Consider the following 25,922-nt stretch of genomic DNA (forward strand, 5'->3'; position numbering starts at 1 on the left):
TTCCTGTTTAATCCGACCAAGTGTTACATATTGGAGGAGTCAACCGCCTTCTGCCTTCATATCATTCAACCTTGGACGAGGTTTCCTGGTGTTGTGAACAGTCTTGAATCCTGTTCAGGGTCAGACCTCTAATGTCTAACTCTGGTGTATGAGCTCCACCCTTTCAGCTGAAGCTTGGTCAGCTGATTTGCTGTAAACCTCCTCTTATTCATTATTAAATAACACAAAGACAAGCTTGCCCCGTCATCTTTTATTGAAAGGTTTCTCACAGAGAATTTCCACCTCACTTTCCTGTATTAGACATTTGTTTCCTGACGTGAGCATTTCACTGAAATGTTGGGTGGAGATAAGATAATGCTGCAGTGTAGATGCTCCAGAGCCTCCGTGATCCAAAATGCCACAAGTGGCATCTTCCCTCCATTTGTGTGCTTGCTAATAAAGTGTGGAAATCTCCCCAGCTGACAGGGGTCGGGGAGCCAGACTGTCTTGCGAATAGCAAACTTGGCTCCAGTGCAGCATTTCTCCTTTTCAAAAGCCTGAGCAAAAGGGAGCAGAATAAGGGGTCAGACACCCGCTGATGGATGTGTTGCATGGCTGAGTCAGGCTGCACAAACTCTGTGTTCTTGGAGGGAGATGGAGTTTTACATCCTCGCTGCGAGGATATACTTGTACGCGTCCACGGGCGTAGCTTACCGACTCATCGGCTAACGCCGGCACATCAGCAAAGTGACTTTTTGTGCACTGTAGCAGAAAATATAACACCAACAGACAACATTCACTTACAGCAATTTTCCAGCAACTGAGCAAGCTTGCAACTGTGTAGCAGGAGAACGATGACAGCAGGAAGACACAAGGTCTGGACAGGAGAGTCAGAAGTGGAGGTTTCACTTTCTTTTTCTCTCTTGCTTTTTTAAAAGGCATGCCTACACTGAGAATTCACAAGGAAATACGTACACCAAAAATAAAACACAAAGCATTCACTCAGAAAGCCAGGGAGAGAATAAAAGCAACTAAAACCTATAAAAATGTGTTTTTAGCAGAGCTTAAAGCAGCCAGCAGATGCAGCTGATATAATAGATGGGCTGAGATGGTTCTGTAGTGTGATGCCTAAGGAAATATTCTTAACTTGGGTGTCCTCGGGGATTAAGATGCCACCGATGACAACGTCCCTGATTTGAATGGGAAAGGAAATCTTTTATTGCATGTCACTGATCTCTCTTATTTCATTTCCTGTCTGTCTCCACGGCCGAAAAAAGATCAGTACAGCTTTTCTGAGGGAAGTAAAAGCAGCTATCCAGCTGTCTATATGAGAAAAGGTCAATGGTGATGATGTTTCTGAAGTATTTTACTGTTGAAAATACTTTTTCCCACCATGTGATCACCGATCAGCAGTATGAAACTACATAATGTGTTAACAAGAATTAGGTGTAAGTCATAAATTCATAATCCTGCAGCCGGCCACATAATCAACATTGGTTATTTGCTGCCACCTACCGTCTTGTAGCTTTAGCACAGCAGTAACATATTAGTGACATTATAGTAATATATTAGCCTGCTGCTGCTTATGTAGAATGAGCATCTATAGTGAAAACACACAATGAGAATGTAAAATAGGATAAATATAATATTTACTGTATTTGTTACTTGCTATCCTGAAAAGTAACTTGGATTTGGTGTCATTGGGTTTATTAGCACACATGTCGTTACAGATGATGGGTAAATAAAAGCCGATGACAGAAGGCGCAGCAGGAAGTCTTGGTGCTTCAGAGGCACCATCCTCCACACCCAGAAAATATACAATCAACTAAATAAGGTTCGCCTCTAAGTGTAAATTCCATTAACTTTTAGAAGCTTGTTTTTTCATATAGTTCATATAGATTTTCTATATTGTTTTTCTTGATTCATACAATGTTCTCATCTTCAAATGTCTAATTCCCTTCTCCTAATGTTGAAGACCAGTCAATGAGAACATGTTGGTTTGTTTTGGTGACACGTGTAATGCTTTACTTTTATTGCAGAGGTTTGGATTATTATCGTTAGTAGCTGACAAGTGGGCGAAAACATTAAGACTGTTTGCATAAAGAACAGTAAAACAGGCCTGAATGAGCGAATTAAGTGGAGTCTGATTTAAAAAAAAAAAAGTGATCCAAACAAAATAAAACCTCTCAAAACCTGGACCTGAAAAACTGGTATGAAAACTCCCTTCGAGGGCTGACTGAGTTCACACACCCACATCCTTGTTGTCACCCCTGTTGTTCACTCCTATTCTGGGTCTGCTATTCAAACATCTGTTGTTTGGTTTGAGACATTACTCTTGCTAATCTGTGAGTTTTAAACATGGGTTTCTGGATTTTCTGGTACGTCCTAACAGATTTATACTTAAGCAATCTCAGTTGTGGTTTGGAAAGACCACGTTTCAGAGAAAAGCTACAGATTTTCCATTTGTGAACATTCAGTTAACTGGTCTTGTTGTCCAAATAGAATCCAAAGACGATTATAGGCATGCTTTACCGGGCCCATGGCAAAATTAAGACACTCACCATGGCAAATATGTGAGGTGGCTGTTGAAAAAATTGAGTTTAGGATAAATAAATATCATTAACAAAATCTGTGTTCTTCATTCCTCCTCTCTTACTTGTATTTCGCCTCAGGATGATTCACAGCGATAATAATAGCTAATGTTGTGGGAATATCAAGTATTCACATGAAACATTTTCAAACCTCCTCTGATCATTAATTATGCTTTGATATAACCATTAGCTATAAAAGGCCCCCAATTCACGTTCATTTGGGGCCTTTGTACAATTATTTTTACAATTAAATGGCAGAGAAATTCAATTGTGACTTTTATGGTCTACAAGTGAAGGAAGAAATCATGTTTTTATTCAAAGGCATATTTCATAGCTGACAGAAACTTTTAAAACTTTTAGATAAAAATCAACACCTGGGCTGTAAACTATTCGTCTGGTGCCCTACTGTGTCTAATCTACACCTGGTCACCAAATTAAAAACGGATTAAATAAGGTTAAGGTTAATTAAGGGAGGGTATGATCACAGTTTAAATTACTGAGTTTAGCCTATTAGTAGCCTCAATCACATATGTATAAGAAGCTCCACTCTGTTAAATCTTCATTTGCGTACAAAAAAAATGATTCCAGGGGCCTCCATCATCCACACTGATAACCTGTGACCCGAGAGGGGAGAGGTGGAGGAGGGATGTGCGCATTCGTCACCACGCTGTCTGAGCCGAGAGCTTTTACGTGTGGCACCAGTGTTCGTTCACGCGCCGCACGCTGACGCATTGATCCTTCCTTCTCTTATGGTTTCGCTGGTGTGTACCAGGAAATGCAGGTTAAACAGGAGACACCTGAGCTGTCGCCTCGTGAGAGAGACAGAACAAACAGTGCAAAGACCAGACGCTCTCGTCTTTTCTCCCTGCTGGACTTATCAAATACAGACCAGTCTCCGGCAACCTTAAGGTATGAAAGTCCTTTCACAATTAATCATATTCATGTAATGAAGAATGTTTGGCAGGTGTTATGAAAAAGCGCAAAAAAAGATTAGTTACTGTATGAAGGGGTACATGTGAAAGTCAGAACATTTATGCAGTGCAAGCTGAGACATGTGGATAGTTTGATTAATGAGCTTAAACAGTGCTACTGCACTTCCGACAATAATTTGATCTGTGAATTCATCTCTTCAGGGACACTGTGTCTTTAAATTAAAAAAAACAAACAAACAAACAGCCAGTTCAAACCAGGAAGCAGACACACTTCCGGTTTGTGCTTACCTTCAAGACAAAAGTGTTATTTATTTTTTTTTTTGTGTGCGTGTGTTTAACATTAACATCCATCTAAGGGTCAACAGACATCCTGTCCACACTCAGGTAGACAGAGTTAAAAGTGGCCTGCAAGTTTTTTCTTTTCTTTCTTTTTTATGAGGCTCCTTCAAACTAGTTTTCGACTAATACTAGATTTTTTGGATATCACTATTTGAGTTTTAAAATGTCTGTAAAGGTATATTAGCAGATATGCAGTTTTAACACATTAATAACATCACATGGATTAAATAAGGATCCCTTAAATTTGATTCGTGAATAATAGTGATTCTCATTTGAGTCTCCACATGCAAAACCATAGTTAATTTTGCATTTGTGCATTTTTTCCTTCTTTGTGCCTCAGTGTTAGAGCAATGGCGTGCAAAACAGCAGAAGTATTAACTCAAATGGTGCCATAACCATCCAGGTCACCTCGTATTTTTCACTATAGGCTAATGGTAGAAACAAATTTAACACATACAGAACTATTGTATAAGTTGAATATATTGTATTGGCCTGGTACTTATCAAAGCAAAGTCACAAAGTGCTTTACATGGTTGAACAGGATAAAATATTTCAGGACCCCAGTGAGGCAAATAAAATCACATAATTGAAATAATACAAAAATAAAATGGAATAAAAATACCCAATAATAATATAAGACAAAAAACAATAATAGAACAGATAAGATATGTTAACATTAACATTGAAAATAGATGGCAATTATATGCATATGATTTAGCTGTGGAACTACTTTTGTAATTACTTTGTGCAATGGTTAGATTTGTGGAGAAGAGCTTTTATTCTGGAAAGCTCCGACCGGAAGTCCTATTGTTATTGCCGATGGCGGAACTTAGCCGTCATGTTGTATCGTATGGTTGCTGTAGCGCCGCTGGTGTGTAACATTAGCCACACGTTAGCTCGTTTAAATGCTGCAGCTTTCACCCGGACTGTCCCTCTTTGTCTGTAATCATGAACAGGACTCAGCTGAAGCGGTCCAGCATCTTGAGGATGGCACTCGCCGGCTCGGAAACGACGGACCAGGACGGACATGGAGAGACTTTCTTACTCCGGGCTGTGAAAATAGCAGCCGTGGTTGCTCTGTACTGGTTCGTGTCAATAACGATGGTGTTCCTTAATAATTACCTGCTGGACAACCGAGACCTGGACGCGCCGCTGTTCGTGACTTTCTATCAGTGTGTGGTGACGGTTGGGCTGTGCTGGCTCATGCAGCTGCTGTCCAGGCTGTGCCCGGGACTCATCGACTTCCCGGCGGTCAGACTCGACTTGAAGACGGCAAGAGAGGTCCTGCCGCTGTCGGTTGTGTTCATCGGCATGATCACCTTCAACAACCTGTGCCTGAAATACGTCGGGGTGGCTTTCTACACGATCGGTCGGTCACTCAGCACCGTTTTCAACGTGCTGTTGTCCTACGTCATCCTGAAGCAGACCACCTCGTTCCGAGCCCTGCTGTGCTGTGGCATCATATTAGGTATGTAACCTTTCTGCCCTCCTGGATGTGGATCATAATGCAGTATGCTCTCTGCATCCTCGACATTTGCTGAAATAGGTCAGTGGCTAATGATAAAACGTGCACGTTGTGGATACGGTCAGAGTTCACGTGGAGAGTTTCCTCAAAGTCCAGCTCACACACATGAAAACAAACTAGTTCACATTCATTTCAATTTCATGTTTCCTTTCAATGAGCTGCAGAGGCTGCAGGTCTCCTACAGTGGAGTCCAAGGACAAGTACAAGTCTGTGTACTAGTCAGTGGCGGAATGTAACGAAGTACATTTACTCAAGTACTGTGCTTGAGTACAAATTTGAGATGCTTGTACTTTACTTGAGTGTTTCCATTTTCTGCCAGCTTGTACTTCCACTCCACCACATCTCAGAGTCAAATATTGCACTTTTTGCTCCACTACTTTTTTAGTTACTTGTTACTTTTCGATTTGCAATTTTTCATACCCTTTCTGTCCTGGGAAAACCTCACATCTCCAGCTTTTCTGAAAAACTTAAGCATGAAGTCTTGCTTTATAGGTCTAGAAAATTCTTTCTTTTCACAAACTGAAAATGGTTTTTGGAAACAAAAACAGGCCTTAATTTCAGCCAATATTTTAACTTATAGCTGAAAATTCAGAAATAAATCAGAGAAACATAAAATTTATTCAGTGGCATGACTTTGAAAAAACAGGTAAAACACATATTGAGATATGTCACTGCTGAATTTCAGCTGAGGGCAGTTTGGTTGCTCCAGTGTTAAAGGTGCTTCATCCTTCTCAGGTGGATTCTGGCTTGGTGTGGACCAGGAAGGCGTGGCAGGGTCCCTCTCCTGGTCAGGGGTCTTTTTTGGAGTGCTGGCCAGCGCTTGTGTCTCTCTGAATGCCATCTACACCAAGAAGGTGATGCCAGCAGTGGACGGAAACATCTGGAAACTGTCCTACTACAACAACATCAACGCCTGCATCCTCTTCCTCCCTCTCATTCTCATGTTTGGAGAGTTGGGCCGCGTCGCCAACTTCAGCCGCCTCACTGATCTCGGGTTTTGGGGCATGATGACACTCGGGGGAGTGTTCGGTTTCGCCATCGGTTACGTCACAGGCCTCCAGATCAAGTTTACCAGTCCGCTCACGCACAATGTCTCAGGAACAGCAAAAGCCTGTGCGCAGACCGTCATTGCGGTGGTGTACAACTCTTCCAGCAAGAGCCTGCTGTGGTGGACCAGCAACATGATGGTTCTTGGTGGCTCGTCGGCCTACACTTGGGTGAAAAGTCTAGAAATGAAGAAGACTTCCTACAAAGACCCCCAGGACTCAGCCAAGGAAAAACTGCTGTCAGAGGAGAAAGAAAACACGGGAGTGTAAATAGGCTGGCAAACCTTCAGCTTGTATGTCGTGTGAGAATGTGAAATAATATGACATACAATATGACTGATTATTGATTTAAGTGATACAAACATGGAATCAGTGGTTTTTGTTGGACTTACTAGTCATCTGGTTTTATACGGTTTCATCTGAGACTTGAAGGAATTAGTATTTATATTTTATTTGAAGTTATTCACGTTCATTTGGGGCCTTTGTACAATTATTTTTACAATTAAATGGCAGAGAAATTCAATTGTGACGTTTATGGTCTACAAGTGAAGGAAGAAATCATGTTTTTATCCACAGGGAGGGTATTACAACTTTGATTGAGGGAATCGAATCTTTTAACAGCTATATGCCATTTTTATGAATGTATGTCACTATCTTGTTTTTATGTCCTGGCAAGGAACATGTCTGCTTTCTCAAATATAGTCGAAGTCAGAAGTTTACATACACTTAGATTTAAGACAAAAAAAATAATTTTTTAATCAAGTTTTGGAAAGTCGGTTAGGACATCTACTGTGTGTAATTTTCCCAACTATTGTGTACAGACTCTGCCTTTAAGCAGCTTGGAAAATTCCACAAAATGATGTCATGGATTCAGAAGCTTCTGATAGGCTAATTGTCATAATTTAATTGAAGATGTACCTGTGGATGTATTTTAAGGTCTACCTTCAGACTCAGTGCCTCTTTGCTTGATGTCATTGGAAAATCAAAAGACATCAGCAAAAACCTGACAAAAGAAAATTGTGGCCCTCCACAAGCCTCGTTTATCCATGAGAGCAACACCTGAAGGTACCTTATTCACCTGTACTAGCAACAGTAGATGAGTATAAAGTGCTGATCAATCCCAAAACAACAGCAAAGCGTGTTGTCAAGATGCCGGAGGAAACGGGTGCTTTTCCCTCTGCTCTGGTGAAACAAAAATTGAAATTGACCATTGTTATATTTGGAGGGAAAAGGGGGGCTTGCAAGCTGAAGAACAGCTCCAAACCATGAAGCGCAGGTGTGTTGTGGCTGGTGCTTTGCTGCAGGAGGGACTGGTGCATTTCACAAAATCAATGAGGAAGGAAAATTATGTCAATATATTGAAGCAACATCTCATCAGCCAGGAAGTTAAAACTTTGTTTTCAAACGGGTTTTCCAAATGGACAGTGACCCCAGGTATACTTCCAAGGTTGTGGCAAAATGGTTTAAGGAGAACAAAATCAAGGTACTGGACTAGCCATCACAAAGCCCCGACCTCAATCCAATACAACATTCATTGTCAAAACTGAAAAAGTACATCAGAGCTATGAACCTGACTCAGATGCACCAGTGAAAGAAGCTTGTGCTACCTGAAACGTTTGACCCAAATTAAACATTTTAAAGGCAATGCTACCCAATACTGGTGTGTGATGAGAGAAAGAAAAGCTGACATAAATCATTCTGTCTCCTGTTATTCAGCTCTAAGACCTTGCTTACCAGGATTAAATGTCAGGAATTGTGAAAACAGTTTAAATGTATTTGACTAAGGTGTGTGTGTAAACTTGTGACTTCAGCTGTATGAACCAAGCCAAGGCAGCCGGACCTGTAACATCCTGTTGCTTGTAGAGGATACAACAGGCAAGGTAATCAGAAACCTTGTGTCAGTGGGTCTGACATACAATAGGCCTTTATCTCCAAACACTCCTTCTTTTTAAACTGTTGCAGTCATAAACTTATACAGCATTTTCTACAGCGCATGATGTTTCTGAGCTGAGTCGAATGTTAAAGGTTCTATACGTGAGAGTTTCAGCCTCTAGATGTCGAACTAGAGCACCAGCACACAATGAGATAAACAATGGAAAAAGTTACCCTTCTGTGAATAATGTCAAAAACCACACTGATGCACCCATGAGGCAACCAGGAGGATGTACACTGTGGCTACTGGTTGGGATATTACAATAATAAGTTATTTTTTATTAACATTAGTGATATACTCAACTTGGTAAGGAGCTTTTTCTTCCATCTACTGAGTGTCCTAAATCCATGCAACATAATTATTAGCTTGCTAGCTGCTAATGCAAGCTGTCCTGCTAATGCTAGCTACCTAAAACATCAAGTACAATTTGCTTGGTGGAGGAAATTCTGGAAAGTCGCCGTCAGCTGAACATTTGCACTCTAATGTGTCACTTTCACAATGCTGGGGGAGGTCAGTGTCAGTGTCTTTACAAATGCAGGGAGGCCCAGCAGTTCGTAACAAGCAAACATGGCCGACCCAAACAAAGAACAGAGACGCTCACATTACAATACATGTAGAGCGAGTGTGACTTTATTCTCTGCTCAGGACATCATTGCTGCACTGTATCGTCATATAGCATATAGTTTGCTGCTATATAAATGTTCAAAATCTCACATATAGAACCTTTAAAGATGGCGTACGAGTCAATTGTTTTAAGTTTTCCTATTGAAAGGGAATATTGTGCTGCCACTGGTGATTTTTATTTGTAAGTATGACATTTTGGCACTCTTGTCAAATAAAATATGTATAGTTTATATCCATATTTTGTGTCAATCTACATTCTATAAATGCATCTTAAATTAAGAGACTGTATTATTAGTTATATATCTTCAAATGTAATCTCATGATAAGAACCAGAACAAAAGTCTGAGCTTTGACACTATTATCTGTCTCATTAGGAAAATATTTAAGCCAGTAATTCAGCGTAACTCCCTTAGGTCCTTGCTCATCCCTGATGAGTTTGAGAAGTTAATGAAGCTGGTGGTCCTGTTTTTTGGCACGTATGTGGGCCTTTAAAGGTCAATGCTGTGTCGAGTTGGCTGCTTCGAGTGTAAGACCACTGGATCGCATCTTTCAAAGTGACAAATGCTTGAATCATGGAGCAGCTGATCATAAAGATTCAAGATTTCTTTATTCAAGATTCAAGATTTCTTTATTGTCATTGAGCATGATATGTCAATGAAATTTGCATTGCAACCCCCATGTTAGAAACAAGATGATAAGAAAGATAAGAAAGATTCTAAAATAAAGTTAAGATACTAGAATAAAATAAACCAACATGTAATAAAAATATTCGTAAATGCAATTAAAAATATGCCAGAAATGAAAATATACTAAGACAATAAAAATATACTAAACGATAAACAATAAAATATACCAGTGAAATGTGCCAACAGAATAAAATATACCAGTGAATGAACCGACAGCAGATGAAATATACTAAAATGTATATAAACAGTTAACAATAAAATAAACCAATGAAATGTACCAATATACTAAAATGTATATAATTTAGTTAAGTGTGTGTGTACTTAAATGTTAAGTACACAGAAGGTGCAGGTGGAGGTGGAGGTGTAGGTGTAAAGTGCGCTGTGCAGTGGTTCACAGTTCTCACAGTCTCTCACTGCAGTGAGGGGCTGCTGGGGGTGATAGCTCTGACAGCTCTGGGGAAGAAGCTGTCTCTCAGTCTGTTAGTGGTGGTGCGGGTGTTCCTGTACCGCTTTCCTGATGGTAGCCGTACAAACAGTCTGTGGCCCGGATGGCTGGGGTCCGTGGCGATGGATCGTGCCTTCTTCCTGACCCAACCTTCATATACAGAGTCTAGGTCAGGAAGGGGGCAGCCCACGATGCCCTGTGCAGTTTTAACCACCCGTGCCAGTTGTTTCCTCTCCTGTGCCGTGCAGCTGCCATACCACACTGTCACACTAAGGCAGAGGATGCTTTCAATTGTGGCCCTGTAGAAGTTGACAAGCAACCAAGCGGAGAGTCCAGACCGTTTCATTTTCCTGAGGAAGAAGAGCCTTTGTTGTGCCTTCTTCACCAGGCGGGAGGTGCTCATGGACCAGGAGAGGTCAGATGTGATGTGGAGGCCCAGGAAAATGATGTTGTCCACACGCTCCACCACCATGAGGAGGGGGACGTGATCCGTCTTTCCGGACCTCCTGAAATCCACAATGACCTCCTTGGTCTTCCCTGTGTCCAGCACCAGGTTGTTGGCTGAACACCACTGGGTGAGCTGGTGTATCTCCTCTCTGTAGTGGGTCTCGTTGTTATCTGAGATGAGACCCACTACTGTAGTGTCGTCCACAAACTTCACGACTGTGTTGGTGGGGTGTATGGCAGCACAGTCGTGAGTAAACATGGTGAAGAGGGCCGGGCTGAGCACACAACCCTGTGGCATGCCCGTGCTGAGGACGAGAGGGGATTATGTTGTGCCCCCTATTCTCACCACCTGAGGCCTGTTGGTGAGAAAGTTTCTGATCCAGTGGCACAGAGACGCAGGCAGACCCACTGCGTGTAGCTTCAGCGCCAGCTTGTCTGGGATGACGGTGTTGAAAGCTGAGCTAAAGTCTACAGATAGCATCCTGACGTAGGTGTTGGGCTGCTGCAGGTGGGTCAGGGCTGTGTGCAGGGTGATGGAGACAGCATCCTCTGTGGACCGATTCCCTCTGTAGGCGAACTGAAGGCTGTCTAGGTCCGAGGGGATGAAGCCTCTGATGTACAGAATAATGCAAAGGCGTGAACACTTTAAAAGCTCCCCATGTCTAAAGTTGAGTTGTTTGATATGAAAGCAGCAAAACAAAGGCACGACTCCTCAGTGAGACCATTGTTAACATATTTATGACCGTCAGTATTCATCGCATGAGGGACGATGAATCTCCTCAGACCTGATGTATCAACAAAAGAGATACATTACTGTAAATCATCCAATTTCTATTTCACCAGAAGCTCCAAAAACAAAACTAGTACATTATTGAGGATGGCTTCACCTCCTGCAATTAACCAGAGAGCTACTAATGTTAGTGTTTGAATAAAAAATAAGGAATGTAATCATCATATTTTATACTGAAATCCAGTGAAGAGTTTTACTTGTGTGATAAAGAGTTGTGTTGTTCCTTTAACTGATAAATGAAATGACCAAAATTAATATACCAGATATTACACATTCTCGAAGCCCCATAATAAACAATAAAATTGACAGAACAGGTCACATTAAATGACACTGTATATCTTAATCACATGTTGTAAAACTTGCCCTTTAGTTATTCACTTGTTTTTTTGTTTTGTTTTTTACATTTTATTAATTGGGTGTATCTCTCTCTACTCACTCTCAGTTTTGATTTCAAATGTTATTTTAAACTTAGCGTGAAGATTCATTTTTGACCTTGGAGCTAGCAGCTCGATAAAAGGCTGCAACAGCAACAGCAGTCCACATTAACATTTACATCTGAGGATTTACCATTTTGTTGCTTTTGACTCTTTTGATCTTTTTTTGAAATTGAATTGATACTTAATTGTAAATGATCATCACAGTGTGCTATGGATTTATAGTAATCCAGATGCTTGCTGGCAAAGACACGCACAGCTAAGTGCATGTTGTAACTGCTGCAAAGCTTAAATTCTGTCTATTTATCTTCATAATTGCTGCTATTTCTGGCGCCTCATTTACAGTGATAAGATGTGTTTCCGCGAGAGGTCTCCTCTATGTGTCACTGTCGCCGTGGGACAATGCAATGTGGGCAGCTTCGTTATTGTCAACACTGGATGGAGGTGAGGAAGGTCAGTGGATGCTGGAGCCGCACTGGATGAAAGTCTCTGGGCTCCAAATGGAATATTTCTCTGAGCAACAGGGGGGCTAAAAATAACCGACGGAGCACCATGGGTAATTACACGAACCAAAAAACACTGGTCTCTGATGTCAAGAACTCATTTCAACAGTGAAGTTGGCCTTGTGACACCAATGAAAGTTTTATAACTGTGCCATAATGTGGAATACATAATCCCCCGCCCCTCATCTCTCTCTCTCATGTCTGGTTGGGTCAGGTTCAACATGACGGGACGAGGCAAGATCTTCAATAATGATTGGCAGTTCAAAGGCTGCGAGAATCGTAAGCAGTCACTCATGTTTCTTTGTACTTGTCAGCTCAAAGTGGTGGTCAAAGTGTGGTTGTCACTTGATGTTGATGTGAGAGTTAATTATTGCTGGGACGTTTTCAGTTAAAAATCATGATTACAGTATCTTCTTGCTGTGTGTAGAAACACATTTTCACTTCGCAATGAGAGCTGCATACTTTAGCGCCTGCCAGTTATATTGTTTCGTATCGTCTTATGTCCTCAACCTTGTGATTAAATGCATCTTAAACCTGCATTCATTGATTTTTGGACACTTGAGGGCAGCAAAAGCAGCTGTACTGAACACGCCATCCTGACATAACGTCACCTCATGAAGCTGATACAGCGAACATGTTCTGATTCAGAGCAACATTAGCATTCAGTCATGTTTCTGGCCACCTGACAAAATCTTCACTTTACCTGCTAGCTCCATTTTGGTCTCCACCACTCCTGAGAAAAATACGTGTCTCTTTATCAGTTAAATTATCTAGACTGCTAGTCACTAGCTTTGTCTGTCAGCTGGTGCTGGCCATGGAGAACACAATGGGGTTTTGCTTAAACAGCTGCTGCATGTGAGAACTGAAGAGTCCAGTAAAAACTAATTGGGATCTGTCTTGTTGATGTAAAAGTATTTACAACTGAACAGTCTGTGTACAGTATGAGCACCTTTAGCACTAATTACAGCTTTCATTTTCTTAGACACATCTGTCATTTTTTCCCCATTCCTTCTACACATGTGCTCACACTCAGTCAAGTTTTCACACCAGGTGGCCAGCACCTAATGGTATACAGATGAAAACAAAGTTCAACATCTAGCAAGCTCAGATTAGATTTTTTTTTTACAGGAATTGGTGGATACCAAACAAAGAGATTGAATATTGAACCTTTTGTTTCATACGGTATCTTCTACATGTGTAAATAGGCAATTTTTGCTAATATTAACAACAAAACAAGGTTTTATGGCAAGGCTATGTCACCATCATCTTATTATGGCGTTCTTCTGCCCTCTAGTGGCCGAAAATCTACAATTGCAGCTTTAAAAGAAAAGTCTAACCCTTGAAGCCTCAACAAGAAGACAAAGATATATCCCTACAGTATCTCCAAAGCACAATGAGTTTTTCAGGTGTTCCAGTAGGTAAATGGTTTATTTAGCTGAAGAGGTAAGAGAAATGTCTCAGTTCATGAAAGTTCACCCTTCATCTTTTGACATTTCTGAAATTTCCAAAATCACTACACAAGATATGTGTGATTTACATAACGTACATCACTGTTTATATATGTGTGTACCAACAAAGATAAAATTTGAACATTTTCACAGTAATTAAAGTAAAAAAAGACTCTCTCAGTCATGTCAATGTACACTGTGCCATCCACACTCACCTTTAGCAGTATCAGATAATGATAATATCAGATGTCCCAGAAGACTCGGTCTGTCTGCTTGCACCCTGCGGTAATGGAGAAGATGAGAGCAGACATAAAAGCATGGAAACGCCTGAGAAAAGCTAGTAATGGAAAAGCAACCTTGGACATGATGTGGGCTGTGACGATCAGCCTCAGCCTCATTGCTCCTGGCAAATCTGTGGAGACTCACATCATAAACATTTCATAGGGATGACATCCCTTATCTGCCGGCCAAGAAGTCGTGAAACTGTCACGTCTGGCACGACAGCTTGTGCATAAACACATTTGGCTTGATGCACCTGCAGATACGTATTTTTGCCACATGACTTTTGAAGTATTTGGAAAAAAAATGTAATATCTAACTTGCAGCTGCGGAGATTTATTTCTGCTCTGTCCTTGAAACTTCTCTCAGTAGACTGATAGACGGAATTTTTTTTTCTCTGGACTTTCTTCATCACTCCTCACTGTTTTCCTCATTAGCATGTCTTTATTCCTTCAAATGCACTTTCCACTCTCTTTGCCAGCAAGTATTTTCCCCCTGTTACTATTCAGCGCGCAGCACTCATTGTGGACTCATACAGGAACTAGTTGCAGACCTAGTGCTGACTTGAGCTGAACAAAGCAAAAACAGGTTTAACAAATAAAAATCAGCATGGAAGGAATGGGTTAAGGATCTCTGTCCATTATGCTGAGGTGGGAGAATTCATCACCCATAGCTACGTCATATTTTTGAGCAGACAGGAAGATCTCTAGATAACGCCGAGCACTCTAGTCTCTTGGAACTTCTTTGGAAGTTTATTGCGGTGAGCTTGGCAGCCAACATGCTCACTTTCTTCACGAGAAAAGGGCCCATGCACACTCCTCCGGACCCCAAACTCTACTACCTCCTCCTAAACCTCTGTTTTTGTGTAACAGCTTGGCCACGTGGTAAGTAAAAGACATTTATTGTAGTTTCTATTGTTTTTCTTACTGTACATGAGGAGTTTTTGAATCCCACTGCCTCTTTTTTTTTTTTTTAAATGTTACTAACTTTGGAAAAGAAATAAGTTTGTTGACTTATTGCTGACTAACTGTGGAGTTATTTGGAGATGAGTCACCTCTGCTGCTAAGACTTGCCTCAGTTCATGCTATGTGCCTCACTGAAATACGAATAACACATGCCTTCTCTTGGAGTGGCCTGTATAGAGCACTTTCCTTCGCCAATTAGTCCAGACATTGAACTTATCAGTGAGGTTTCAATATTTGTGACTTTACATTTCAATTAGCACAGTAATCTATAAGTATTGATGGATAGAATTAAACCTGTGATGATGACAAATGGCTCTAGCTCCTTGTGAGCTAAAAGCCATTTGAGTCCACTTTCCACTGCTCTGTGCTTTGTGTTTGAGAGAAAAATAACATCATACAGTATATGTCCATTAATATACCTAGTATTCAAAATGGGGTTGGGGGGAAAAGCTGCCATCCTCAGGGGGCTTTGGGACATATTGCAGCCTTTCTCTGCATCCCAAGCTGCTCAACATGGTTCATCACTCTGGGTTATGTGGTTATCTGAGTTCACAAGGTACACTGTGGCAGCTTAAGGTCCCGGATTTGGTTGAGAAACGGTCCAGCTAGAGCTTGATAGGATCATCTGCCGGCACCAAGCCAGCATTTTGTCCACTCATCAGGAGACGTTGTGTGTGTTATACATGCAAGTCTGCACTGCATCATCAGATACCGGAAAAATAAAGGTTTGTACTTCTGCCATGTTCACTGCATTTCTACAACCTCATGTAGAAACAGACACGTGCTATGGGGCTAAATCAGTTGTACATTTTCTTATAGATGGAAACAGCATAACTCCTCCACTGTAATCTTTCACATGTAATCTTGTCAACCTTCCTAGAGCCTTAAAACATTAAGCATCAGATGTCAGAGGTTTCAGTAGGTGCATGTTAAGCTTGACTCCACTGTCCCTCTGACAGGGGACAACTGCCCGAGCTCTGAGTGGAGCGTCATGTGTCGTCCCTGCTGTGAGTACCAGCTGATCCAGTGCCGGTGTCCCTCAAAAGGGTCGAGGGTGGGCTACACTGTTCCCTGCTGCCGCAATGCTCTGGATCAGTGTGACCCCTGTATCATTCACCCAGGTACACTCTCACTGTTGTTTTAAGATGTTCCTTCACCTGTGATGATCTGCAAGGTTCTTATTTCACAGTTCTTCCTCTTTTTGTTGTTGTTTTTTTATCATAGAGACACAAAATAACTTCTGACGATGATGATGATCTTTCCTGAGAAAAACCTTCCAGGCACTGAGTGATTGGCTCAAGAAATGTTCATTATATCCCAAGTCATTGTGATGTTATATTAGTCAGTAACTAAGGGCTGCAAATTCACATAAAATTATTTAGGATTCTTACTTTTACGCTAAGATAAGATAAAACTTTATTAATCCCACGCTGGGGAAATTAAATTGTTAAATTAAATTAAATTAAAAACAGCAAAGAATAAAGACTTTTTTTTTTGTCCTTGCCAGGCTGCAGTCTGTTTGAGAACTGTAAAACCTGCCACAATGGAACATGGAAAGCCAATGACGACTTCTTCGTGAATGGAAAGTATTGTACCGAGTGTCGCCAAGGCTGGAGTGGCGGGGACTGTAAAAGTGAGTTCGTTTGCTGCAGTATTGCTGGAAGGCCCTATCATGCCACAGAATTGGCTGGATTTTCTGAATCTCACTTCTGACACGAGAAAACGCACAGTGCCAAAGCACTCAGGAGGAGCTGAGCAGCTGCATTTCATCTACCATACATCAGCTGAATGCTTCAGGCTTTTTGTTAATCAGACTTTGTTTTTCATTTTTAGCTTGGATTTGCCAGCATAGTTATCTGGCCAGTGACCATATGAAATGATCGGTTTAGACTCACATCAGAGGTCCTAACATAAATGCAATCACTGATAAATAAGTGATTCCACAATGACTGACAGAGCTCTTTAAGGCTGGCCATATGTGACATCTTAAAATGACTTTATGCAATGCAAAGCTTTAAAAATGTGTAAATATTTGCAGCATTTCAGCAACATTGCGAGAAGTATTTTATAGTGTCTTACATTCTAATTATAAGTTTATTATAGGTTAAAGAACAAATAAACCTCTTATAAGTATGTGCAACTATTAGTAAATATACAATTCATTCATGTAGCAAAGGATTTGGGGCTGTAATCATAATCAATACTGTGGTCCATATTTTTTTTATTGTTGAATCCAGAGTTGTATTACATCATATGGACACTTGGTGGCGACAATGCTTTTTTGTTTCAACCAGGCCACAGCTACAGTCGCCAGCTAGACAACAAGTGGCAGTTCATGTTCACTAACTACTTAAATACTGATCAGATATATGACCCTGTCTTTTCTTTTGAAAACATTATTATCAGCTGCTACCTCCCAAATAAAATCAAATGTCAAATCAAATGTTCAAATGCTCACGGTGACATTTTGCTATTAATAGAGGAAAACAAACGAGTTTACCTGCTCGCCACTCCTGTTATCCACTCTCATTATATTTTTCCATTCTTTATTGTTTCATGGCCCTTGGGAAATTGCCACTTGGATGCCATTCGGTCATGTACTGTCAGTTTGACGCGCACAAGGGAAGGCATGGCCATTGTGCAAAGTTTGTTGTCTTACACAACCGGTTTAGAGCGTGCGTAGGTCCACGAGGCCCAGCATTCAAGTTGAATAGGCTGTATGATTTTAATAAGGCTTTGCTAAGGAGGCAGTGTGTCCAAAAAGGTTTGTGAATTCTAAAATATTCTAAAAGTGTAAAACATTTTAACCATTAAATACAAACTCAAAGCCTCGTTTCAGAACTGACAGAAATCTGGAGAATTTCCTGTATCTTGTTTTCATTTTCAGTCCTCTGAAGAACAAACATGCCAGCATGAATACCAGCACGATGTTTATAATCATGGTTATTGAATTGACTGGTTGGATCCTGTAATCTCATATTTGTTTGGAAATGATCTGCCCCCTTCGAGGGAATGTCACATTACTGGCCCCGCATACAACGGCGAAAATGCTCAGAGCTGCTGTGATGAACACACGTTTGATGAGAATGTGAATTGACTAAGTGAAAGTAAGCGCTGTTCTCTTGTGCGTAGCATGCGGAGGCGTCATTCAGCGGGCTCAGGGCCACATAGCCCTGGAGAGCTACCCAACAAATGCCCGGTGTGAATGGACAGTGCAAGCGCAGGGGGGCAGCAACATCGAGCTGAGGTGGGTCACTTTCTTTCAGAGCTTTTGAGTGCAAACAAAAGCGATCGGTATGCGAAACAGAAAAGACCGGTCAGACTTTTGTTTGTAAAGGCAGCACAAATAGTGAGAAAAACAATCTAGACATTCTGCTGTCTGTGTTAGGATTAAAGAAAGAGCTGAAGTGAACTGGGATTTATATTAGCCTAAAGTCAAGGCAAGGCTAAAAGTTTACACAAACACTGCTTCTTTCACCAAGTGTTTGAATCTAATAAAGAAGCCTCTCTGTGGCAGAGGTGTATACACAGCCTTTCACAAGACACAGCTAAGAAATTTAGCAGGATCAGTGCAATGAGTGTCAAGAAGACCTGTGGTGGGTTTTATTCTGTGCAGTTAACTAAGAATCGAGTGGCAGTTGGCCACACGGGAGGCCAACTCAGCATCACTGTCATCTGGTGTTGAAGCACAGTGTTTTGAAAGGGTCTGCTCTCTTGAATCTGCACATTTAAAGAAAAAGCGTCGGGAACAAGTAGCCCAGATTTAACAGTTCTGTCTCAGAGAACATTGCTTACACACTGACAAAAAAGTAGAAGAGGCTGATGCAGAAATTGTTCCATGTGCAACAAGTGAAAAAGTGGACATTTAAATTACAGGACCGTCATCTGCACAACTGGCACAGCTCCACTGACGCTGGGGGGAAAGCAGAGTTGACATGAACCCACAGAATATTAATGTTCAGTCTCTTGCTCCACAAATCAGTTAAGCATAACTCCTCTTTGTTCGTGCCGCAGGTTTTCGCTGCTCAGTCTGGAGTCCGACCACAACTGTCGTTACGACTATGTCGAGGTGCGCGACGGCTACAGTCTGAGCTCCCCTGTGATTGGCCGATTCTGTGGGGATCGGCTGCCTCCTCCAATAACGAGCTCTGGGAAGTACTTGCACATCCTGTTCACCTCGGATGGCTACAACAACTTTGATGGCTTTGTTCTTACTTTTCAGCAGAGTTCAGGCAGGTACAACCATTGTTAGTAATGTGAATTACATTCACTTACACATTGTACATACACAATGGATACAATATAGACAAAATAATAGAAACAGATGACAGTATAATGCAATCTACAGTTGCCTCGAGATGAATGCTAACTTTTAAGAGCTGAGTTTCTGAGCGGTATTGTTAGACGACATTGCTTCATACGGTGTTCCTCTTTCTTGCCCACATGCTGAGCTGATGCACTGGACAACATGGAATCCAAACAAAGCAATTAAGAATGATGTATTCTCATTCATGATATACTGTACTGTAGGTATTCACAGACACGTTTATCATGACTACACGATGTCCCTCCACGCATGCAGCGCCTATCTTTGTTGCCATGCACCACATTCGCTGCTGGACCTTTTCATTTTACTCTGCTGTGTGTGTGCTGCCTCATATACAGGGCAGCGATGTGAGGCCGACAGTCAGTGACACAGATTTGTCACACTCATCACTCTCCAATTTCCCATTTTGAAACAAATTACGCATCCAACTTGCATCCCATTTATCCAGTCCTTTCCCTCCAGGACATTTACTCCTGCTAGCTAACCTGAACATTCTGTGGTACAGCCAGAATGAAGCCCTTCATAGCAATATTTCTGGAAGTCAATGAAGGGTTCAGTTATTTTAGCTTATAATGAATTATTAGGGGAAAAAAACACTTGCAGTGGTTTTAGGCAGACAGCATTTAGGGAGGTTCAATTCCTTCCTCTTTCAATTCCAAATGATTAATGTAAGTGGGACACTCTCCAAACAAAGACCTTCAACCCATGGGATGCTTCAGGGCACTATCCTAGGGCCATTATTCATTTCACTATGTATATTAATGATTTAAATCAGCCATGCAGATGATACTGCAATACTAGCATCATCTGAAAGACAAACTTTCAGTCAAAAATATGTACACCATTGAGATTCAAAGCATTAAAACAAAGCTTTCATGTAGGGAAAATGAAGGCCAGCCTCCGTTGGAGTTGGAGTTGGTGGATTTCAATCCGTTCACACATTGACTATGGCTGTGATAGTGGCTGTGGCTATGGCTATGGCTCAGGCTAAGGTAAACGGCAAGGTGACACGACAACAAGGTAGCGCAGACAACGACCCGACAAGGACAGGGGGGAAGACACGGACTTAAATACACAAGGAGGAAACACTAATGACACACAGGTGGAAACAATCAGACAATCACAAGGGAGGGAAAACACAGGAAGTAAAGTAAACCAAGAAACATAACATAAACCTTCAAAATAAAAAAGGATGTGACAAAACCCAGACAAAGACAACACACAATGGAAAACTTAAAAAAAACCCGCTTGCATGGCATTGACGATACAAAGTGATTAATACATGTAAAGTGCTCCACACTGTTGCATATTTCACGTTTAAGACACTGGCAAAGAGTACTGTTAATTGTTGCCAATGAGTTTCAAATAAGTAGCTTTCAAGGAGACTGTAACACTATAAAATGCTAAGCTAATTTTGTCAGAAGTCCACTTAGTTCTTGGTCGTCAATGCAGCCCTGGTGGATGGAGTAACAATAAGACCTCAGTTTTTTAACATCTCAAAACAACCCTCCTTACTTTCATTCACACACACACACGCAGACACACACACACACACACACGTCAGAACTTTTTCAAAATGTCAAAATTTTGAGAAAATTTTTCAAAATTAAGTTTGGTCTCTATTGGAAAAATGTAAATGATGTACTTTTTGGTTGCTCATCCTGTAATGGTCAATCTCAGCATGGATTTCCATAATTATGCAGCAAGAGGTAACAGCTAATTCTTGTGCCTTTTACATATTTGCATACTGCAGCAGCACAGCAACACAATAACACAAACGCAGTAAGAGGATTTTCAAAACTCTATCATCAGCTTTGTACTGTTTATGTGAATTCAGCCAACTGTCAAGTGTTAACACTTGCGTACCTTTGTTATTATTGTTTATTTTAATTCACGGGGGGTTCGTCTGTCCTTTATCACCAGAAAATATCCCCACAGTTTCAGCCATCAAGAATCAAGCGTGTGCAACCGCAGAGAAACCGGTGAATGGATATTTTCTACCTGTATATGGCCCAAAGGAGGAGCTTGTATCTGTGAACTACCGGTGCCATCCGCCTTTCACGCTTATCGGCTCCCAGCAGAGGATCTGTCAGCCTAATGGCACGTGGAGTGGTACAGTTCCCACGTGTTTAAAAGGTACATTTTCACCAGGTGACTTCTGGTCCCCATTTCTAGTGTGTGTACAGCATAAAAGCCACATATTGCATTTATTAGAGGAGCTTGTTTGTTTTCTCTCTCAAACACGTACTCATACAGGCCAAACAAGCAGAGTCCGGTGTTCCCCTCCACCCAAACTGCTCAATGGCTACCACAGACCTGCTCCTGGTGCGGCGGGGGGTCCAGAGACTATTGAGTTTTTCTGCAAAAAATCCTACATTCTGAGTGGAAACCACCAGAGTACCTGCTTCTCTAATGGATCCTGGAGTAGCAGGCCACCCAAGTGTGTGAGAGGTAGCTGTTTTCAAAACCATATTAGGGTCGGGAACACCATGCTACGCAAACAAGTCAGCTATTTTTCTGCTGTGTTACTATGTGAGCACGGCACAAAATGTCTCCAACATACCGTTACTGTTTGCTGACAACCCAGTGTACCAGGAAATTTATACATCCTGACATGTGAAAACAGGAGCAATTTAACAATTAGAGCACTGTTAGTGAGTGTGTAAACAAGGTCATTGTTTGTGTCAGTAATGTTTTTTCTCTACAATGAACATATTTGTCTCCTATATTTCCTGCCTAGAATTGTTCCTATTTATGCTGAAAAATTAAATTACCCTGACAATTATTGACATTACTGAAATCAGTTTCTGCAATGGATGCTCAGATTCTTGTGCACTAATTGTCACCTGCTTGATTTGCTTCTGCAGCATGTCGAGAGCCCAAAGTGTCTGAACTTGTGCGTCAAAGTGTTGTGATGCCACATCTTAAATCAAGGTAGCCACTAAGACACTGCACGCACTGATAATGTTGTACCTCAGTAAAGTATTCCCACGTCAAGCTACTGGAGTGCAGATAAGGAGCGATTAAGACAAACTTTTTTTCTTCTCCACAGGGAGGATCCAGACCAAAGACTCTCATCCAGGTACAACATGCACGATTTATTGGCAGCTGGTTTTATTCCTCTTAGATTTGATAAACAGTCAAAGAAGGACGACAGCGCCTTCGTGGAGCTTCCTCGTGGCTTTCACGCCGTCTACACGAGCATAGAGTACAAGTGTGCCTCCCCGCTCTACCGCCACACAGGGAGCTCCAGACGCACCTGTTTGAAGACTGGCAGGTGGAGTGGACGCCATGTTTCCTGCTCACCAGGTGAGAGCAGCAGCAGTGCAGACCCAGCCAACAGAAATGCACGTTTGAAGGGAGGCTATGTAGCATTAAAAGATATATACTGCTTCTCTAACATTATTAATACGTTTTATAATAACCATCTTCCTGTAATTCCCACTTTCGGCCACAGTGGTGCTGTTTAGCTAAAATTACATCCACAATAATTCAACATTTTGGGAATGCACTTATTCTTTTTGTTGCAGAGCGCTAGATGAAAAGATTAAAGCCACCCTTACGTCTGCATGGTAACTAAGCTACAGCCAGCAGCCAGCTAGCTTAGTTCAGCTTAAAGAATGGAGGGCAAAACAGTTAGCTTTACTCTGTCCAAAGCTTAGACTCTCATCCAGAAGGTCAAATTATTATTTTAAATGTCAACGCCCCCATTGTCCCCCACACAGAGGTGTTTTCACTCATTTTAGCTGATTAGTCTCAGAGCTGTGTGGTCGTGTGCAGACTGTGCTTCACTGACATCTCTCTGAGCCTCCTATAAGTTTTGCTGCACCTGTTTGGGACAATTTACACCTTGAATTCTTATTTGTTAGTGAATTTTGCACCACCCAGCTTCATCTTGAACAGAAGTCTAACTAACCAGACGTAGAAACACATGTGTCCATGTGTGCAGGGCATTTAAGTGTCCTTGTAAAGTAAATTATGTTTGCTCAAGTGTTACCTTGGAATATTGTGCACGCCTTTTTTGTCTCAGTTTGTTATGAAGTGAAGTCCTCTCTGGCTGTTACCTTCCCACAGTTTGTGGCAAATTCGACACTTTCAGTCCAGACAACCTCACAGACACTCAGTGGCCGTGGCACGCAGCCATCTATATCCGCTCACCTCCTGACCATACTGCCAGCACCCACAGGCCACCTGGAATAGCCGTGTCTCTCCAGCAGGGGGCCTCAGAGGAGTCCACATTCTGGTACCTGGCCTGCAGCGGGGCTTTGCTCGCCCAGCGAAGCATCCTGGTTTCAGCTCAGTGTGTGGTAGACAAGGACAAGCTGCAGACCCTTCACCCGGCACAAGTGAAGGTTGTCATAGGCACGCAGCACCAGACATCCAAGGATTGGCTGAAAAGCATGAACCACCTCAGGGTACGACATAGTCTATCAGTCAACGAAAATCCATCACGTTTTATATTTTTGCTTTTACTTGGGTTATTATGAGTTGGTAGAAAACTTAAATCTCATGGTGATGTTTTGAGAGTTCATGCCATAAAATATCATAGTCATAATATTCAAGCCGGCATGAACCTCCATTTGGATATGTAGATATCTTTTCAGACCAAAAGACATTTAAATGCCAAGGTTAAAAGGTTGCCGCCTGCTAATTACCAAAACCATCCTCATTATATTCTTAGAATAGCTTTACATCTTTTTATTTTCAGGTCAGATGGCGCATAAAAGTTTATCATGACTGCAAAATCCACCAAACAGCAGATGCGGTGATAGAGTATTACGAAAGGAATCTTCATTAAATAGATATAATCTGGTGGATGAGGTTTTGTTTGTATATGGTACAGGAAGGAATCCTTTGGCATTAAGATGTGCACTTAAAGCTTTATCGGGATACATCTGTATTTGATTTGGATTCGAGATGCATATTATCTGATCTTGACAGATATTCCAAAAACAACAAACACTTTCTTAGTGGAATCAGGTTTTCTCAGGTATTCTAACTTACAATGTTCCTCCGTTTTCATTTCATTGCTTCTCCGTTTCTGCCCCAACAGGTTTCAGACATTTTAGTCCATCCAGACTCTGATGTGGCTGTGCTCAAGCTGAAAGACAAGGCCAAGATTAGCGAGCGTGTGCTGCCAGTGTGTCTACCCAAAGTGCAAGGAGGAGAGGTGACAGCGCAGGAGGCTTACACTGCGAGCTGGATTTTGCCAAACGATTACGGGCACCTGAGCCGCTACGCTCCCTCGAGCCAGACGAAACTTGTTCAGTTGGGTGACGTTGCGCAATGTGAAAGAGAATTTGCTCAAGGAGGAGCGCATACCGCATTGATCAGTGACAATACACTGTGTGTCATTAGAAAACCGTCCAGCCTTCAAAGCCCTTGCCCCAGCGTCGTTCCAGGCATCACAACCACGCCAGTTGTGTTTTCATCCACAAGCGGCGTCTTGTCGGGTCACGAAGAGACTGAGGAGGCCTTCGGCGCAGGCTGGCAGCTTCTTGGTTTAGAGAGCTTCAGCTATAAAGAAAAGCGGTGCAACCAACAGACTCACGCAGTTCAGACGCGAATCAGCAACTTTCGAGACTGGATAGAGAAAAACATGAAGTAGATTTTTATTTCTCTGTATCTCATGTAAAGCTTCATTTCAGCAACTTAAATCTGAAATGGACATTTATTTATGTTTGTAGCTGGAAGTGGTGGAGATGGAGCCCACAGTGAGAACGTTTGCTGTGATTATTTTCTATCTGTGTTAGTATCATATAAAGCGAGAGCTGTTCTCCTCTCCCCCCGTTCACTCCACTCTTATCTCTTCTGTGTGCATGTTATTTTTCTGTATCGGGGGCCACCTCCACTTCAAAAAAACTCACCCTGAGCCTGTTAAAATACACTCCCACATACTCATGATCTTTGAATGTTACCTTGTGTTTGTGAAGTGTGTTTTTCAGAACAGAGGATAATGATTGCGCTTTAAAAAGAAAAGAAGAAATTTTCCAGAAGCCATGTTGAGTGTTTGATGTTCAATGTTAGTGCGCTCTGCCCAGCTGGAAAATTGAGCCGATGGCATTATCACCTTAAGAATGAAATAGGTTTTCTTAAATTTACCGATTACCTTCAGGCACTGTGTGGTTCTTGCAGTCTATAGATCCACGCTGAAAACCGAAAATTAGTTGACCGTCAGTCAGATTTTTCTAGATTATTCTATCGTGTGTTTTTGGATTTATATTCTGATTTTCTATCCTGATTTTGCTGAGTTTCAGTCCATTTTATGATTATTTGAAAATTAAGTTACTATTGCTGTCAAGAACTAACAATATAAAATATAATATATTAGACTACAGATATTCTAAAGCCAATTTCAAATCTAAAAAGTGCTTTTTAGCCGAGTTCTTGTCTCAGCTCTACAGTTGCAACGCTCCTTCCTGCTGAAGTGTCCTTGGGCAAGTCACTGAAGCTCTGCCAGCTCAAAGTCTCTGACCTCTGACTGTCCTGGAGATAAACATTTTCTAAGAAGGATAAGTCATTATCTGCAAAGTAAGACACATATACGTTTATTTTCTGCTAAGTTAATATTAGGACATGTATCATTTGGTTTGCACAATGCAATTTCCAATTTCAAAATAAAACATATC

The 25,922-nt window shown here is 41.5% G+C and overlaps 2 protein-coding genes across 3 annotated transcripts; both read left to right on the plus strand.

The window, feature by feature from the left end:
* Positions 1-3,327: 3,327 nt before the first annotated feature.
* Positions 3,328-9,205, plus strand: slc35c1 (solute carrier family 35 member C1). Its single transcript, XM_041934904.1, has 3 exons — positions 3,328-3,479; positions 4,798-5,309; positions 6,102-9,205. Exons 1-3 carry the CDS (start codon positions 3,346-3,348, stop codon positions 6,680-6,682), a joined length of 1,227 nt encoding a protein of 408 aa, XP_041790838.1. The 5' UTR covers positions 3,328-3,345; the 3' UTR covers positions 6,683-9,205.
* Positions 9,206-14,057: 4,852 nt separating this feature from the next.
* pamr1a (peptidase domain containing associated with muscle regeneration 1a) lies at positions 14,058-25,373 on the plus strand. Of its 2 annotated transcripts, none has more exons than XM_041936324.1 (11): positions 14,058-14,885; positions 15,926-16,087; positions 16,474-16,599; positions 18,099-18,213; positions 18,981-19,198; positions 21,217-21,429; positions 21,550-21,744; positions 22,161-22,227; positions 22,346-22,602; positions 23,368-23,708; positions 24,347-25,373. In XM_041936324.1, the coding sequence occupies exons 1-11, from the start codon at positions 14,780-14,782 to the stop codon at positions 24,899-24,901; spliced, it is 2,355 nt and encodes a 784-aa protein (XP_041792258.1). In that variant the 5' UTR covers positions 14,058-14,779; the 3' UTR covers positions 24,902-25,373. The 2 variants fall into 2 exon arrangements, with proteins under 2 accessions (XP_041792258.1, XP_041792268.1); XM_041936334.1 differs by lacking the exon at positions 14,058-14,885 and adding an exon at positions 15,355-15,691.
* The last annotated feature ends 549 nt before the right edge of the window (positions 25,374-25,922 follow it).

This window comes from Chelmon rostratus, chromosome 1 (assembly GCF_017976325.1).
Source record: "Chelmon rostratus isolate fCheRos1 chromosome 1, fCheRos1.pri, whole genome shotgun sequence".
NCBI lineage: Eukaryota > Metazoa > Chordata > Actinopteri > Chaetodontiformes > Chaetodontidae > Chelmon > Chelmon rostratus.

What these genes read in the sequence shown, in the direction of transcription:
- slc35c1 (XM_041934904.1), top strand. Translation starts at nt 3,346, where the DNA reads ATGCAGGTTAAACAGGAGACACCTGAGCTGTCGCCTCGTGAGAGAGAC. An exon ending in CAGTCTCCGGCAACCTTAAG is followed by an intron (nt 3,480 to 4,797) that starts GTATGAAAGTCC and finishes AATCATGAACAG; the next exon opens with GACTCAGCTGAAGCGGTCCA. An exon ending in GTGCTGTGGCATCATATTAG is followed by an intron (nt 5,310 to 6,101) that starts GTATGTAACCTT and finishes CATCCTTCTCAG; the next exon opens with GTGGATTCTGGCTTGGTGTG.
- pamr1a (XM_041936324.1), top strand. Translation starts at nt 14,780, where the DNA reads ATGCTCACTTTCTTCACGAGAAAAGGGCCCATGCACACTCCTCCGGAC. An exon ending in TGTAACAGCTTGGCCACGTG is followed by an intron (nt 14,886 to 15,925) that starts GTAAGTAAAAGA and finishes TCCCTCTGACAG; the next exon opens with GGGACAACTGCCCGAGCTCT. An exon ending in GCCACCCAAGTGTGTGAGAG is followed by an intron (nt 21,745 to 22,160) that starts GTAGCTGTTTTC and finishes TTGCTTCTGCAG; the next exon opens with CATGTCGAGAGCCCAAAGTG.